This window comes from Culex quinquefasciatus, chromosome 2 (assembly GCF_015732765.1).
Source record: "Culex quinquefasciatus strain JHB chromosome 2, VPISU_Cqui_1.0_pri_paternal, whole genome shotgun sequence".
NCBI classification, from domain to species: Eukaryota; Metazoa; Arthropoda; class Insecta; order Diptera; family Culicidae; genus Culex; species Culex quinquefasciatus.
The window spans coordinates 60,167,336-60,182,162 of NC_051862.1; the positions used below are offsets into that span (position 1 = coordinate 60,167,336).

General features: G+C 36.7%; 1 protein-coding gene across 1 annotated transcript; it reads right to left on the reverse strand.

The window, feature by feature from the left end:
- Nucleotides 1-2,305: 2,305 nt before the first annotated feature.
- LOC6038524 (potassium/sodium hyperpolarization-activated cyclic nucleotide-gated channel 4) lies at nt 2,306-6,641 on the reverse strand. The gene is made up of 2 exons (XM_038255180.1): nt 5,981-6,641; nt 2,306-3,592 (listed from the first exon to the last, which is right to left on the reverse strand). Exons 1-2 carry the CDS (start codon nt 6,626-6,628, stop codon nt 2,366-2,368), a joined length of 1,875 nt encoding a protein of 624 aa, XP_038111108.1. The 5' UTR covers nt 6,629-6,641; the 3' UTR covers nt 2,306-2,365.
- Nucleotides 6,642-14,827: the final 8,186 nt, after the last annotated feature.

The following is a 14,827-nucleotide window of genomic DNA, read 5'->3' on the forward strand; positions in this document are numbered from 1 at the left end:
TTGGTCACTGCATAAAATTTTGATTTTTTTTTTCCAAAAATCACTATTATCACAGATATAAAAAATCTCGAAAATCAAAAAATACTTACTTCGGGAAATAGATGTTTTGTGAAAAAAAGTTGATTAAAAAATCTGCAAATTGTTTTTTTCCGTGTACCTATTTTTTCTCAATAGTCCTCAACAATACCTACAACTTTGCCGAAGACACCAAATTGATCAGAAAATTCACTCAAAAGTTACAGCTGTTTGAATATGTACGTACCATTGTTGTATGGATAGCTGCCAAAATTGTATGGAGACTTGTATGGGTGAACCAATGATACAAAATAGCTTATTTGGTCATAGGGAAGGCCCCCATAAAGTTTGAGCTAAATCAAAAAATATAAAAAATAAAAATGGTTGAAATCGACCGATTTCGTAGAGAGTTGCTCATGAGCTTTATTTTTTTTTGTTTTTTTTTAATTATTATGTATTTTCTTTTACCATCAAATTCGATTTTTGCGTCCTCATTCTAGTCAAAAATTTGAATGGTTGATTGGCTTTTGTATTACCAAATAAATTTTCGCATCCGAAGTGATTTATTTCAAAGGCGATCATCGAGTTTGGACTTTATGGCAAAGCCCATCCTAATTTTAAATTTTCAAAATTTCGAGCACGCATTTCCAGAAAAAAACAAGTCCAGCGATACATAAAACAACTACCCAAAAAAAAGTTGCTAAAAATATGTTTCCGCCATCAAACCGCTCTAGCAGAAAGCTTCTCCTGGCAACTGCCTGCCCACCCAGAGCAAGGTGACAAAAAATGCAAAGTTTTTTAAAAGAAAAGTTTCCACGTTTAGCACAAAGTGGTTCCTTCGCATTTGCTGTGTGATGCATGATTGTACCGAGTTGTGGTTCGTTCGTGTATGGAAATGTATGTTAAGGGGGGGTATGTTGAGGGGAAAGTGTAAGAAAATGTCTCAGCAGGGTTCAACACCAGGGTTTGAAGCAGCGACATGCCAGGGCGTTTTGCTTGACAGGACTTGTGTTTCTCTGTGTGTGGCACACAGTCAAACAGTTTTTCCACTTCCGCCGTTCGGAGGGTTGGAAAAGTGATTCGAGGGAAAATTCTTCTCGGAAATATGCATTGTACGTGTGTGTTTGTGTGTCTGCTTGGTTTATATGAAGAAAAACTGCACTAAACTTTGTTTTCATCTCCGTCGCATCCGGCAAGCAACATATGGTACTGGGGTTTTCAGCTTTTAGCCACTTTCGGAGTTCGTGTTCGTGTGTCGGTCCTCGGTTTCGCCTCACTTGGTCCGCCCAGTGGGTGGTCGCTTAGTCCACCCTATTGTTGTCTTGAAATGCACACACGTGCAAGCAGAGCAGAAAGCAGCTGGGGAGGGGAGGACTTTTCCGTGGTGAGACAGTTTTTCCTTTGCTGGCGAAAAACAAGACGGACAGCTCAAAGTGTAATGTGCAAAGCATTTATTTTCGCATAAATCTCGTAAATGTGTAAATGCTCTAATAAAAGTTTGCACAAAGTTTTCGTCTTCGTTGTCATTTCGTCGTCATGTGGCTGGACGATAAGTGAAGAGCATGAGAGTTTTGTCAGGGTTCGTAGCCAGACTAGTATACAAATACATACACAGTAGAAAAAAACCACATATGGGAATAGGTTAATCTTTTATGTAAGAAAAATTTGTGATTTTACTTCTAAAATTGATAAAATTTACCAAAATTTCAGTTTTTTGTATATTTTTCTGTCTAAATTGTGGTATTATTACAACATAAATGAGGAAAACCTTCAAATTTTATACCTTCCAAATTTACACGGTGGGAACGGACTTGATTTGAGCGGCAGGGTAGATGAAACTAAGAAATAAGCTAAACCGAAAAAAAAGAAAACTGTATTATTGCCCGAGACACATTTTCCAAGTGCCTGAATAAGTTACATCCTTTCCCATTAAGCTCGCTCATAGGAAAAGTGGTGTGACCATCACCCTCCCACAGCTTTCCAATCCGTTTTCCCGCACAAAACGCCCAGCAAATGGCACTTTTCCGTGGGTGCTAAATTGAGCCCGATATGCTCGGTTCAAAGTTGATGCGGGAGCAAAAAGCAAACTGACCAGCCAGTGGCAACTTTACTCTCGGGTCAACTTCTTTATTAGCAACTAGCTTGCCGTTCTTTCGTTGGCCCAAGATTGAAACTGCATTCCCGAGTCTGTTGGACCAATGCAGGCGGAAAGCGACCGCTTTGTTGCAAATTGTTGGAAAAAGGATTTTGTGTGTAATTTTGTTCCAGCATGGGATTATGTTGTGTGGATTTCATTTCTTGGGCGTTTAAGTCTGTACAAAGGAATATGCAACACAATGAGGGACACAATTTATTGTAGAAAATTATCGTACAACTCTTCCTCGGACAGCTTCTGCTTGTTCTTTGTTACCCTGGCAATCTTGGCATCGGCAAGTTTGTGCATTTCAACCAAGAGGTGCGAATACGGCTCGATAAGCTTTTGGAAGACTTCAGCTGACAGCCGGTATACTTCACAATCTTCCATAGCTATGATGGTTGCTGTTCGGACGTGTCCTTTCCCCAGAATCGACACCTCTCCAAAGTGAGACCCATCGATTAACCGTCCCAGCTCAGTACCACTCGAAGAGTACACCGCAGCCGTTCCACTAGCCAGGAAGTACATCGAGTCCCCGCGAGTTCCGGCCTCGATCAACACGTCATTCTCCAGGTATATTTCGTACGTGAAGCTGTCCACAATGTCCTCGATCAGCGTCGGCGGGAATCCCTTGAACATGTCGACGTACCGCAGCAGATGATAGCACGCCTCCATTCGGACGCTCCGTCGCAGGTTGTCCGACATCATCCGCATGATGGTACTCTCGTTGAAGTACCGCTTCCTGTACCGACACTCCAGGTGCTTCAACATCCGATGCTTCAACGATTTGCTCAACCGCTTGTTGAATCCGTACGCCCGAAACTCGTTCACCACCTCCTCGTACTTTGTCTGACTCTGCTCCGAGGACTGAATCGATCGGATCATGATCAGCATTATGTACGTGAACCAAATCCAACCCCCAAGCACCAAAAACGTCGTCAAGATGTTGTTCGTAAAGTGAATCCCCGCGCAGTTGTCCCGTCCCGCCAGCAAACTGATCTTCACCGTATTCATCATGCTGGCCAAATACTTGTCCCCAATCGTTGCATTCTTCCTTATCTCGTCCAGCTTAATCAGCATAAAGGTGCGATCAAAGATCTTCTGCTCCACCGGTCTGTTGACCGTGTAAAACTTCTTGTACTCATCGTACACCGGTGGATCAATCACAATCCTTGGTTCATCCGTTGGATAGCTAACGTTGTTCTGGTTGCGATAGTGGCGCCAGTAAATGTCCGTCAGAAATTGGTTCACATTTGGGTGTGCCACGTTGAAGCGCATCGTGACCAGGTTCAGAACGTCCGCGCTGTTCCGTTGCAGGCTGAAGGCTAGCTCGGGCAGGATGTACCGCAGGCAGGCACTCCAGTGCAGCACGTACAGGGTGTTCATGATCAGTTTGATGATGAGGACGGTTCGGGCGCCAAGGGCGAGCGAACGGGGGATGATCTGGAAAATAGTTAAAAAAATAATTTTCAAAAAAAAAATAAATAAATAAATAAATAAACTATAACCTATAAAAGTAATTGAAAAATTAAATGGGTAATTCTCGGCCAACTCACACGACATCGGAAAAGTTGCTTCGACCCCTCTTCGATTTCGTGTAACTTTGCTCTAAGGGGTAATTTTGGTCCCTGATCATGAATCCGAGGTTCATTTTTCTGGATTTATAGATTTTGTAGCTCGGAACCGTGAAGAGATAGAAATTTTGTGTCAAAATGACTTTTGTGTAGAATTGGATGTCCTATTTGTTTAAAAAAAAAACTATTTTTCATCAAAGAAAGTTGAAAAATAATTTAAAAATCGCTTTTATTTTCCTTTAGGCCGTTGCAAATATTCTTCAAAGTTTATGTTGCCCCCTCCCCTTCTTCAAATTTGGTCCCAAAAATTAAAGGGGCAAAACAAATATTTTTTCAAAAAACTTCAAAATTTTAGTGAAAATAGAAGTCAAATCAACTGAAAACAATCTAAAACGCATTTTTCTGCATTGATAATCATATTTTGCATGCTTGGACTGGTTAAAAACATTTTGATTTTTTATGAAATTCCAATATACCGTACTGCAAAAACTTTTTTTTTTGCAAAAAAAAAAAAAAAATGTCAATACTTAGGAATTTTGGAAACTAATGATTGCAAAACAACTGGACAGTTGTATAATGCATTTTTAAACACGTTTTCCATTCAAATGTTAAAACCGTGGCTCGTTAATTCAATTTTTAAACTTTTTTTTTGCTCCACCCCCCCTCCCCTCCCCCTCTTGACTTTGGTGAGAGTCGAGGGACATAAGCTTCAAAAATATTTGCAACGGCCTTACTCAACTGTCAAAAATCGAGACATGTTTTTAATGTAATTTTCGTAACTTTTTTTTTGTAACTTTGCAGGGTTATTTTTAGAGTGTAACAATAGTGCAACAGACAAAATCAAAAAAAAAAAATCATAAGAAGTTTGTATGAATTTTCTATGAGTTATCAGACTTTTACAAAATAGTTTTTTTTAAAGTGATAAGGACCATTTTAGATCACTTTTTCGAATTTTTAACCCCTTAAACTCAATCGTTTGCTCTTGAAAAAAAAAAAAAAAAAACGAAAAGTTCAGCCAATTTTGTATAAGAATGACCTTTTGGACGAGTCACAACAAAAAAAGTTGATGTAAGTGCGACAACTGGCCAAAAGGATTTTAGGTTAGAACGCGTTTGACACACGTACAAGCCCGAAACCGGTAACATTTGTAAACATAATTCGGGACTCCGGTAACCAAATTTGACCAAACTTCGGGACATTGCACAGAATTTTTAGCCAAACAAAACGTATTTGTTATTGTTTACATTGTGTGCTCTATTCAAGGTCGAACAATAAAACGCGTTTTTCTCGGAACGTTAAAAAGCGACTTGCGACAAGATAGCACGACAGCATCGATTTCGTCAAAATGCCATTTCAAAGCTGACAAAAAATATTTTAACAAAATGGTCTAAATAATGGTTTTTAGGAAATTGTTTAGAAAATCATTATTTTAAAATTTTGGGTCGCAAATATTTGACATTCTTGGCATTTTTAACAATCTTAATAGGGTTTTACAAAAATACATAACTTATATGAAACATTTAAATTTTAAGTAAAATATCTGAACTTTTTCAGCTAATAACAATGAATCTCTAAGTAATAAAAAAAAGTTTTTTTTAAATATGATACTCCTTTGTTGCCGTAAAACGAAAAGTACTCATTATTTAATTTATTTCTGCATAAAATATTACAGAAAAATTTGACGTGAACGACAAGATGAACGATGATTTTTCGATTATCTAACGTTTGGAATATTCGAAGATTTGTATGGGACTTCGGTTTATCAAATCACGAACAAATAAAAGTTTTTTCGCATTTTTTATTTTCTTGCTTTTAACATCGAATTTAAGTTCTGCTATTAAGTTTTAGTCAAATTTGAATAGTTAATTGCTTAATTGCTTATTAAATTACAAAATGTGTGAAATTTTTCCGAGGCCTTCAGATTATCGAGTCGAGTCCAGATTTAAAAGTTTATATTTAACAACAAATATTATTCGCAGCTTTCCAGAATTTTATTTTTTTGAGAAAATCGAAACCCGTGAAAATGTTATGCTCTATTGGAAAACTATTTAAAGAAAAATATTTCTGACTCGTTCGTTTTGCCAAACAACGATGTGAGATTGCGATGTTCTAAGTTCAATAAAATTCTTCTGAGTGGACAAACTTTTCTCGCTATTTTACAAAATTGTTGCACGAAATTTAAAGGTTTTAAAAATATCTAAAAATTGCTGTATGACGCAAAAAACGGCAGAAACCAAAATGCATCCAAAATACTTACCTTAAAATAATCGTAAATTTCATGAAACCGAAAGATGTGCGCCGCGTACAAATAGATGATGAAGGCAAGATAGGACTCCACCCGGTACTGGTAGTAAGCCCGGTCAAAGTAATCCAGCAGCAGAATGTACGGCAAAACCCGCTGCAACTCGTACACCATCCGACAATACCGCAAATAATTCAGAGCAATCCGTCGCGGGTCCAGCACAATCTCGTTCGTGCCGGGGACCACATATCCGGTGATGAACTTGAGACCAATTTCGATCGCCAGAATTCCACAGAGAAACAGGTCAAACCGGATCGCTCCGCTGTAGTAGGTTTCATCGTGGAAGATCAGGAAGGTAAAGTCAAAGGCCAGGGTTAGGAGGTGCAGGGTAAGCGCCATGAACACCACCATGTGCCAGTACTTCCGGAAGGTGCTGAACGGATGGATTATGTAAGGTGGGTAGCTTCCGACCTGGCGTTTGTTTTCGTTGGAGATTTGGGCGAAACTTTTGAGATATTTCTTCGTTTCCGGATGGTTCGGTGATACCAGCAGCAGCGTCCGGATAAAACGTTTCAGTTTGACCCATTTGGAGGTGCCGGGCAGGATGGGGGCCAGATGGGTTTCCGAAGTGTAACGAAGCGCACAACGATGACCGGTTATCATCGTGGTGACATTTGACGATGTTGACACTGCTGTGTGTCAACATGACAGCAAAACACACTTGCCGGAAATCAACGCCAACTTGTAATACATGATCCGGAAGTTGGGAATGGGGAAAAAACTTTGTCAACATCTTCCAAGAAAATACACAAACTTAAATTTCGTAAAGGAAAATCAATACCAGAGAGTCTTCAAAGTGTGGCCAATGGCCACAGCTGCAACACTTCCGATAACTCAGCCTCAACCCCCCATCAAAAACTCGGCACAATTACGAATGCACTGGTGCATGAATCCTGTCTTCGGTGGTGACAATTTTCCAGACATCGTGCCCACCCACCAAAAAGGAGAAGACGAACGAACCCCCTTCCTCGGTCGAAAAACTTTTCCGCTGTGATGGGAGAGGCCCAAAGCCACATTACACAAGTTCTTCTTGAATGAGTTTTTATCACTGCGCGTTCCGTCCTGGCCAAGTTCTTCCCCCGTCCTATTTCTTGTCCGTGCTTCTGCAACTTTCTTTGGCTGTTTTGCGGCTTGTTTCTACTCTGGCCTGGAAGGAATCTCGGAACTGGGTAGAGTTGTAAACTATTTGGTCCTTGTTCGAAGAGGAAGCGAGGAGAAATTAAATAAGGTTCTGTGACACATGTTGGGCTGATTGTGAAGAAAAATCAATACTGAAATCATTCGAGGTAAAATTGTTTAAATTATCAAAAAGCCAATTTGTAGTTTATCAATTTACGAGGATCCTTAATTGCTGATTTTCATTTATGAAAATAGTTATTTATAAATAACTTTTTCTATCATAAAAAGATATTTCCTTTTAGCAAAAGGACACATTTCTTTTCATATCATGAATTGTAATTAATTGAAAAGCGTAAATGCTAAGATTTATATAAAGTTGAGAATTTACAACACCTCAACTCATCAATAATGATATTTTTTAATGAAATTTGCAGATATCTCCAAAAAAAATATTAGTAGTACTAAAGTACACTTAAGCATTTTAAATGGTATTACAACTTATTTAGTACAGAAATTATGACCTTTTGCAAATGTTGGGGTGATTAAAATTGATGATTTTATTTTATTTTGTTTAAACTTTGAGCCAATGAATTTTTTTTAAGCAAATCACAGGGCAATTTTTTCCTTAAAATAAACATATTTTGGGTTATTTGGTTTCGTCTCAGCATAAGGTTTTTTTTCTAAATCAGAACAAATCATGTGTTTTTTAAAGGTCTTATAAGCTATTGTTTTCCATATGCTTATAGGACCATTTAAAAAAAAACTCTAGAAATTTTATTTCAAGAAACGATTTGAAATTGGAACCCATTTTTGCCTCATTTTTAATTAATCTCAGTATTTTTGGGATTTTTTACAAATTTTGAATATCGTAATCACAGATCTAGGGTGCCCCATTTTCCCGGGTTTTGAATACACCGGGAAACGAGAAAAATATTTTTTAAATCCCGGGAATTCCTAGCTAACAAATTTCACAAAATGCTATCAGATAAAAAGCAATTCAATGTTCAAAAATTGTTAAAATTCCATGCAAATCCCTATTATGCGTGAAATTCCCTACAAAAATTCCGGCCTGTTAAAAATCCGCGAAGAGGGTCGAAAATCCGTATGGTAAGGAAAAAATCCGTACAGTTGGTAGCCTTATGTATGAAAAATAATTAACTATGATTATTTTTTTAAGGTTTAAATTCATAAATATTCGTAAATATTATACCAAGTCTTATTAAAAAAAATCTAATTTATTATGCAATATTCAAAGCCTTTAACGGATCTGATCACTACAATTTTACCTAATAAGCCAAATTAGTAACGATACGAGCCAAATACAAATTTTAATGCTTACAAATTCTTATCGATTACGAAGTATTCAACTGGTAATTTTTTTCCATAACCAAAACTGAATTTCCAGACCAAAATTTGTTTTTTTTTTCAATTTCGGGAATTCCCTGGACAAAATATAAAAAATCCCGGTATTCGGGAATTTTATCCCGGGAAATCCCGGGATGGACGCACTACACAGATCCGAAATAGACGCAACAATCTAGGATACAAATATGTTTATGAATTCATCAATATTTTGCATATATTTGACGGTTTCGCCAAACAAGAGTCCGAAATTTCTAACTATTACAATTTTTGAAGCTTTTTGTAATATTTTCGAATTATTGAAATTGAAGCATGAAACTTTGAAAACTTTTTCCCCAATCTTCTTGTTTTTGAACACGACCGAGGAACATTAACTTGAAATAAAATTATCAGCTTTGATTTTTTTTTGGATTTATATTACTTTATTTTTCAGTTAAATTGAATTCGTAACAGCACAGTACAAACATAACCCACGTAACCATTTTCAGACATAAAACCGCTGCATCCAGTTAGTGAAGCGGTTTGGTCTTTCTTGCACCAAAGGGAAAGTGTAAGAGGCAAGTGCGTTTTTCCTGCCATCCCCCTCCTTGCATGATCCTTAAATGAGTTGTAGAAGGAAGAGGAGGAGGGCACAGGTTGGGCTGGGCGGAAAAGCCATAAAAACACACGACGAAGAAAACTCCAACAAGTAACTGATGTATGAATGGAAAAAGTTTTTCCTTTCCGTTGGCTGGCCGTGGCATGGTTTGTTGGCGGTTGTAGACTTACTTTTTAGATGAATTTCCGGTGGGTGTTTGCATCCTAGTTGAAGAGGAGCCTGTATGTGCTCGGCGCGGAACTCGGCGTCTGAAATTAGGTTTGTAGTATAAATTTTGTTTTACAGCCCAGCTGCTGCTGCTGCTTCTAACTTTTGCTGCCGGTTGTGGCTTGAGCGCCAAGGTGGGCTAAAAATCGATTGGCCGGGATGATGTGGGCCACGTGTTTCAGGGAGGAGGAATCTGCTGGAATGTGCGACCTGGCGTCCCGGTATTCATTGTTGTTGGCCACTAGGCTGTGCGTTTTGTGTGATAAATGGGGCACGGGTCAGGAGTCCGGGCCAGGAATTCCCTGTGATGGGTTGGTCTACTCTGTACGGTTTTGTACACACGTGTGGTGATTATTTATAGTTGCTCGGGACGGTCGAGCTGGGGAAAAAAAGTACACCCCGGGACACGTTTGGTGTAAGCCGCTTTATAGGTCTAATTTCGCAGTTCAGTGGGCTATCGATTAGCCGAGCAGCCGGAGAGGACGATGCGTTGCGGGCTAATTCTTTTATGGTGAAAGTTGTTGCAGGAATTCCCTCGCGTTTACTGCTGCAGGACGACTTTGTGGTGCTTTTGTTGGGAAATTGAGCCATTAAAGTTCATTTCCGGAAACGCTGGGGATCGTTAAGTAATCTAGTAAACGCTAAATAGTATGATTGAGTTTGCTGAAAGTTGTTTTACAAGGACTCGTAATTTGTTTATGATTACACAGAAAAAAATCAATTCTCGAAACCGTGAAATCAGTTCACGATTATGAGAACCACGAAGGAATATATTCACGTTTATGGTGCAAATGCACCATACTCATGAATAAATTCCTTCGTGGATCTCACATTCGTGAACTTTATTCACGATTACGGGAATTGATTTTTTTTCTGTGTAGGAGAATATGAATAGAACATTTGATTTAATAATTGGTACCGTCATCAGGGGTGACATTGGGTCTGAGGGGTGAGATTGCAGAAATTTGTATGACCCAATCTCACCCCAGACCCAATGTCACCCCTGATGACAGTAATAACTAGAAACGAAACCTTCCTAAAATTATTCTGAAAATATTAGATGAAGACAACCTTATATCAGTTCCTCGCTGTCTTACTATCATGTCGCACGTGTATTTTGAGCCAAATTAAGTTAAGAACGTCATTTTGTGCAGCTCACAATGCCCAAAATTCGATTTCAATTCTGAGATATTCAGTAAAAATCGAGAAAACTCCTTGCATTGTTGTCACTTTTCATATGAAAGAAGTTTCAATCTTGTAGTGCTATCTAGACACACTCAGAAAATTTATGTAAGTGCGACAACTAGCCAAAGAGATTTCAGGTCAGAACGCGTTTGACACACGTACGTCCCCGACTGCCGTAAACATTTGTAATTATGACTCGGGACTCCGGCAACCAAATTCAATAAAAATTCGGGACAAGAATGGTCAACCAAACAAAACATGTATTTTTTATTGTTTACATTGCGTGCTTTGTTTTTTGTTTATGGATGGTCAAACATTAGAACGCGTTTGTCTCGGAACGTCAAAAAGCGACGCCAATGGTTACTCCAAGGCACCACTAATTTTTGGCTTCAAAATTAAATTTCTCTTAAACCATGCATTTTTTCAACCTGGTGCAACTTGCATTAGTTTATATAGAATGTTAACTTATAACCATTAAAATTTCATCTAATTTGGTCGATCCAATAAGGAGTAATGTAGAAAAACGTAAAAAATCTCGATTTTGCACTGGGCGAGGAAAAAAGGTTGCTTTTTTCGGTATATTTATGTATAAAGCAAAATCAGTAATCATTTTAACAAAAATCCCGCGATATCCCGTAAAAAACAATTCTCATTTCAAGGGAATTTGAAAACTTCAGTGGAATTCCCGAAATTCATGTGGAGTGTAAATAAGTTTTCTTAACTTTTGGTACCAATGTTTTAGAAAATATATTGGAAAGAGATGAAAAAATAGATTTTTTTTCCATTTATCTGCTCATTATTAATTTTGTTTTGCAATTCATGCAATTCGAAGTACTGCTCTTATTTTTTTTATAAAATAATCGTTTTTTAAATTGTATGTTTCTTATAGCCATGAGATGTTCCTCACACTTATTTTGACTATTAAAATAACGTCCGATACAATTTTGTTGCAAGATTTTATTCAGAACCAGGATCAAAACAATTTCAAATTTCCCGGGAATTTCCAGGATTTCCCAAAGAAAAATGTTGAAAAAATCCCGCTTTTAGGGATTTTTGTAACGCGGAAAACTGGACGCTCTAAACTAAGCTGATTTGTGGGATTTGTGGAATCGCAGTGTAAAAATGTTTGTCATTAGTGTTTTAAACGTCGAGGCAAATGAAACAAAGTTGAATTATTTATAAACGAAACTGATTTTTGAAAATGCTAAGTTATTGAAATGCATTGTTATTATTAAAATTATTCACAATTTGATTCAAAAGCTCAAATAAAAAAACATAAAATTTGCTGGGAAATTCAAAAGTTTGTTTCTTGTTAAATTAACTTCTAATTAAAAACTAAAAAAAACTAATTGAAATGTGTTGAATAATAACTGCAAAACAACTGGACTGGTGTAAAATGAATTTTCAACCACTTGCTTCATTCAAATGTTAATAACATGAATTCTTTTTTATTTGAAATTGAGAAAAATAAGTTTCTTGATTTTATTATCCGAAGTGATTTTTTCCAATGCCAATCCAATACCCATCTAAATATTTAAAGACAAAAAATCCAAAAATTTCCTTTTCCAACATCAAACATGTTAATCAGATTGCTGTTGCTGAAATATAGCTTAAAAAAATCTCAAATTCTTTTGGTTTGATTTTTAATGTACAAACATTTAACATTTATGAAATTCTCTGCTCATTGAAAAAAATATTTAAACTGTTAGAAATCAAGCCTAACATTTGAAAAGAAAAAAATATCTACATTAAGAGCGAGTCCACGAGCAAAGCATACCCATCTCGCATCGACCTCACCAATCTGCCTGAAATTTTCAGGGGTTGTTTGTACATATAAAACTAGCATCTGGTCAAAATATGAGCACTCTAGGTCAACGGGAAGTGGGGCAAATCGGGACACAAAGTTTGAAGGTTCAAAAACGTCAAAAATCTTAAAAAGGCTATAACTTAGGCAAAATTCAATTTATTTTCAAAATTCAAAATGCATCTGAAAAGGCTTAAAAAATTCGACAAAATGCAGGGTAGAGCATCTCAATTGGTTATTTCTAAAGGGAGTTATTGGCATTTTAGTGAAAAAATAGCATAATTTTCAAACTCAAATAAAAAAGTGTTCCATCCAGATATCAACTCAGTTCGACCTGCAGCTTGTAGGGGACATCTGGGACTACCATCTGAGACTGAGAACGCTTTGGGTAAGGCAGTTTAACATATTAAATAGACACTTTTACTTTTATTGAATTTTTTGGTTGTAAATTTTTGCTCGGGGGACCCCTTAGATCCCATTTCTTGGTGATAATTTTATCAAATTCGTGTTTCTGAGACAATTTCACAATAGAAACATGTATAAAAATGTTTATTTTCATCCATTTTAACCCTTTAAAAAATGAAAGTTAAAAAAAATTGAGAAGCTGCTTTTTTCTGGTGTCATCTAGTATCCTTGGAAACGAACTTGATTTTCAATAAATGTGAATCGAAGATTTTTTTTAATTTTTATTTTTTAAAGGGTAAAAATGGATGAAAATAAACATTTTTGTGTATGTTTCTATTGTGAAATTGTCTCAGGAACACGAATATGATAAAATTATCACCAAGAAATGGGATCAAAGGGGTCCCCCGAGCAAAAATTTACAACCAAAAAATTCACTAAAAGTAAAAGTGTCTATTTAATATGTTAAACTGCCTTACCCAAAGCGTTCTCAGTCTCAGATGGTAGTCCCAGATGTCCCCTACAAGCTGCAGGTCGAACTGAGTTGATATCTGGATGGAACACTTTTTTATTTGAGTTTGAAAATTATGCTATTTTTTCACTAAAATGCCAATAACTCCCTTTAGAATTAACCAATTGAGATGCTCTACCCTGCATTTTGTTGAATTTTTTAAGCCCTTTCAGATTCATTTTGAATTTTAAAAATTAATTGAATTTTGCCTAAGTTATAGCCTTTTTAAGATTTTTGACGTTTTTGAACCTTCAAACTTTGTGTCCCGATTTGCCCCACTTCCCGTTGACCTAGAGTGCTCATATTTTGGCCAGATGCTAGTTTTATATGTACAAACAACCCCTGAAAATTTCAGGCAGATTGGTGAGGTCCAAAGTCCCATACAAAGGGGTATGCCCTGTTCGTGGACTCGCTCTTAAGTTCTCAAACTTTAAAACTCAAATGAAACTCTTTTAAATGTTAGGCTTAATTTGAAAAAACAAAAACGAAAGTGTAGGAAATTCCTCAAAAGTTTCTTTTTTTGGATACTGTATCTCACCAACCAGCAGTCCGAACAACAAATCTAAAAGGAAAACAGTATGCAATTTTCTCTGCTCTATAAATATTTAGTTTTGCAGAGTGCTTTTCCTTTTTGAAATATTATTATCAGCAAAAAAAATAACATTTATTGAAAATGTTTGCCTAACAAATCCAATAGCTTAAAAAGGTTGACTCATTTTCGGTTGCAAGTTTGATTATTTTTCTTAAAATGAATTTTGCTTGTGAGCTTATTTTCGATATTTTCCGTTGCACCATCAAAAAATGTCTTATTTTTGGTCCCGTAAAACAATTTGATTCAAATCGGAATTTTTTTCGTGTGATTTTTTTTTCTAAAAAATCCTTATTACAACCCACAACTATGTCCAAGACACTAAATGGTCAGAACTTTTCTTCTCAAGATATAATTTTTGTATGTCCATGTCCATTTTGTATAAACTGCCCACAAAATTTTATGAAGAATTGTATCGAAAAAACGTATGAAACAAAATGGCGTTGGACAAGGACATATCTCATCCAAAACAAAATATAAAAGAAAATATCGATTTGCGAAAACGTAGAGGATCAAACATTGGACATGGTATAATTTTGGATTATTAGAAGCAAATACAAACAAATTTATAATGCTGATATTTAATTTTTTAAAGAGGCAATAATAATTGTTGAAAGCGTACAATTTTTTTTAGTTTAATTATTTTACTATCATATATTTTGAAGCAAACAGCATCTTTTCAACTCACAGTGTAAAAGCTTTTCACAAAGCAGGGGAAATTATTCATTTCAATTCATTCGAAAAGCTCTCTCTCTCTCCCAAGAATTGTAATCATTCGATTCATTCATTCACTTCGCGTGAATATCTCACATCCTTCAAGCATGAACCTTTTTATCCACACGTTCACGTTCGCTCTTTTTTCAAACATCTCTTGCGCTCTCCCTCTCGGTGATATCCTTTAATTTGCCGCATCCTCGCCAAAAATTCATCCACGACGAAATCGTGAATCGCGAATCAACCCAACAGTCCATTTCGTTCCCAGAGCTCTCAGTCTCTGTTGGTCTGTTCTGGTGGTGGTATGTCTC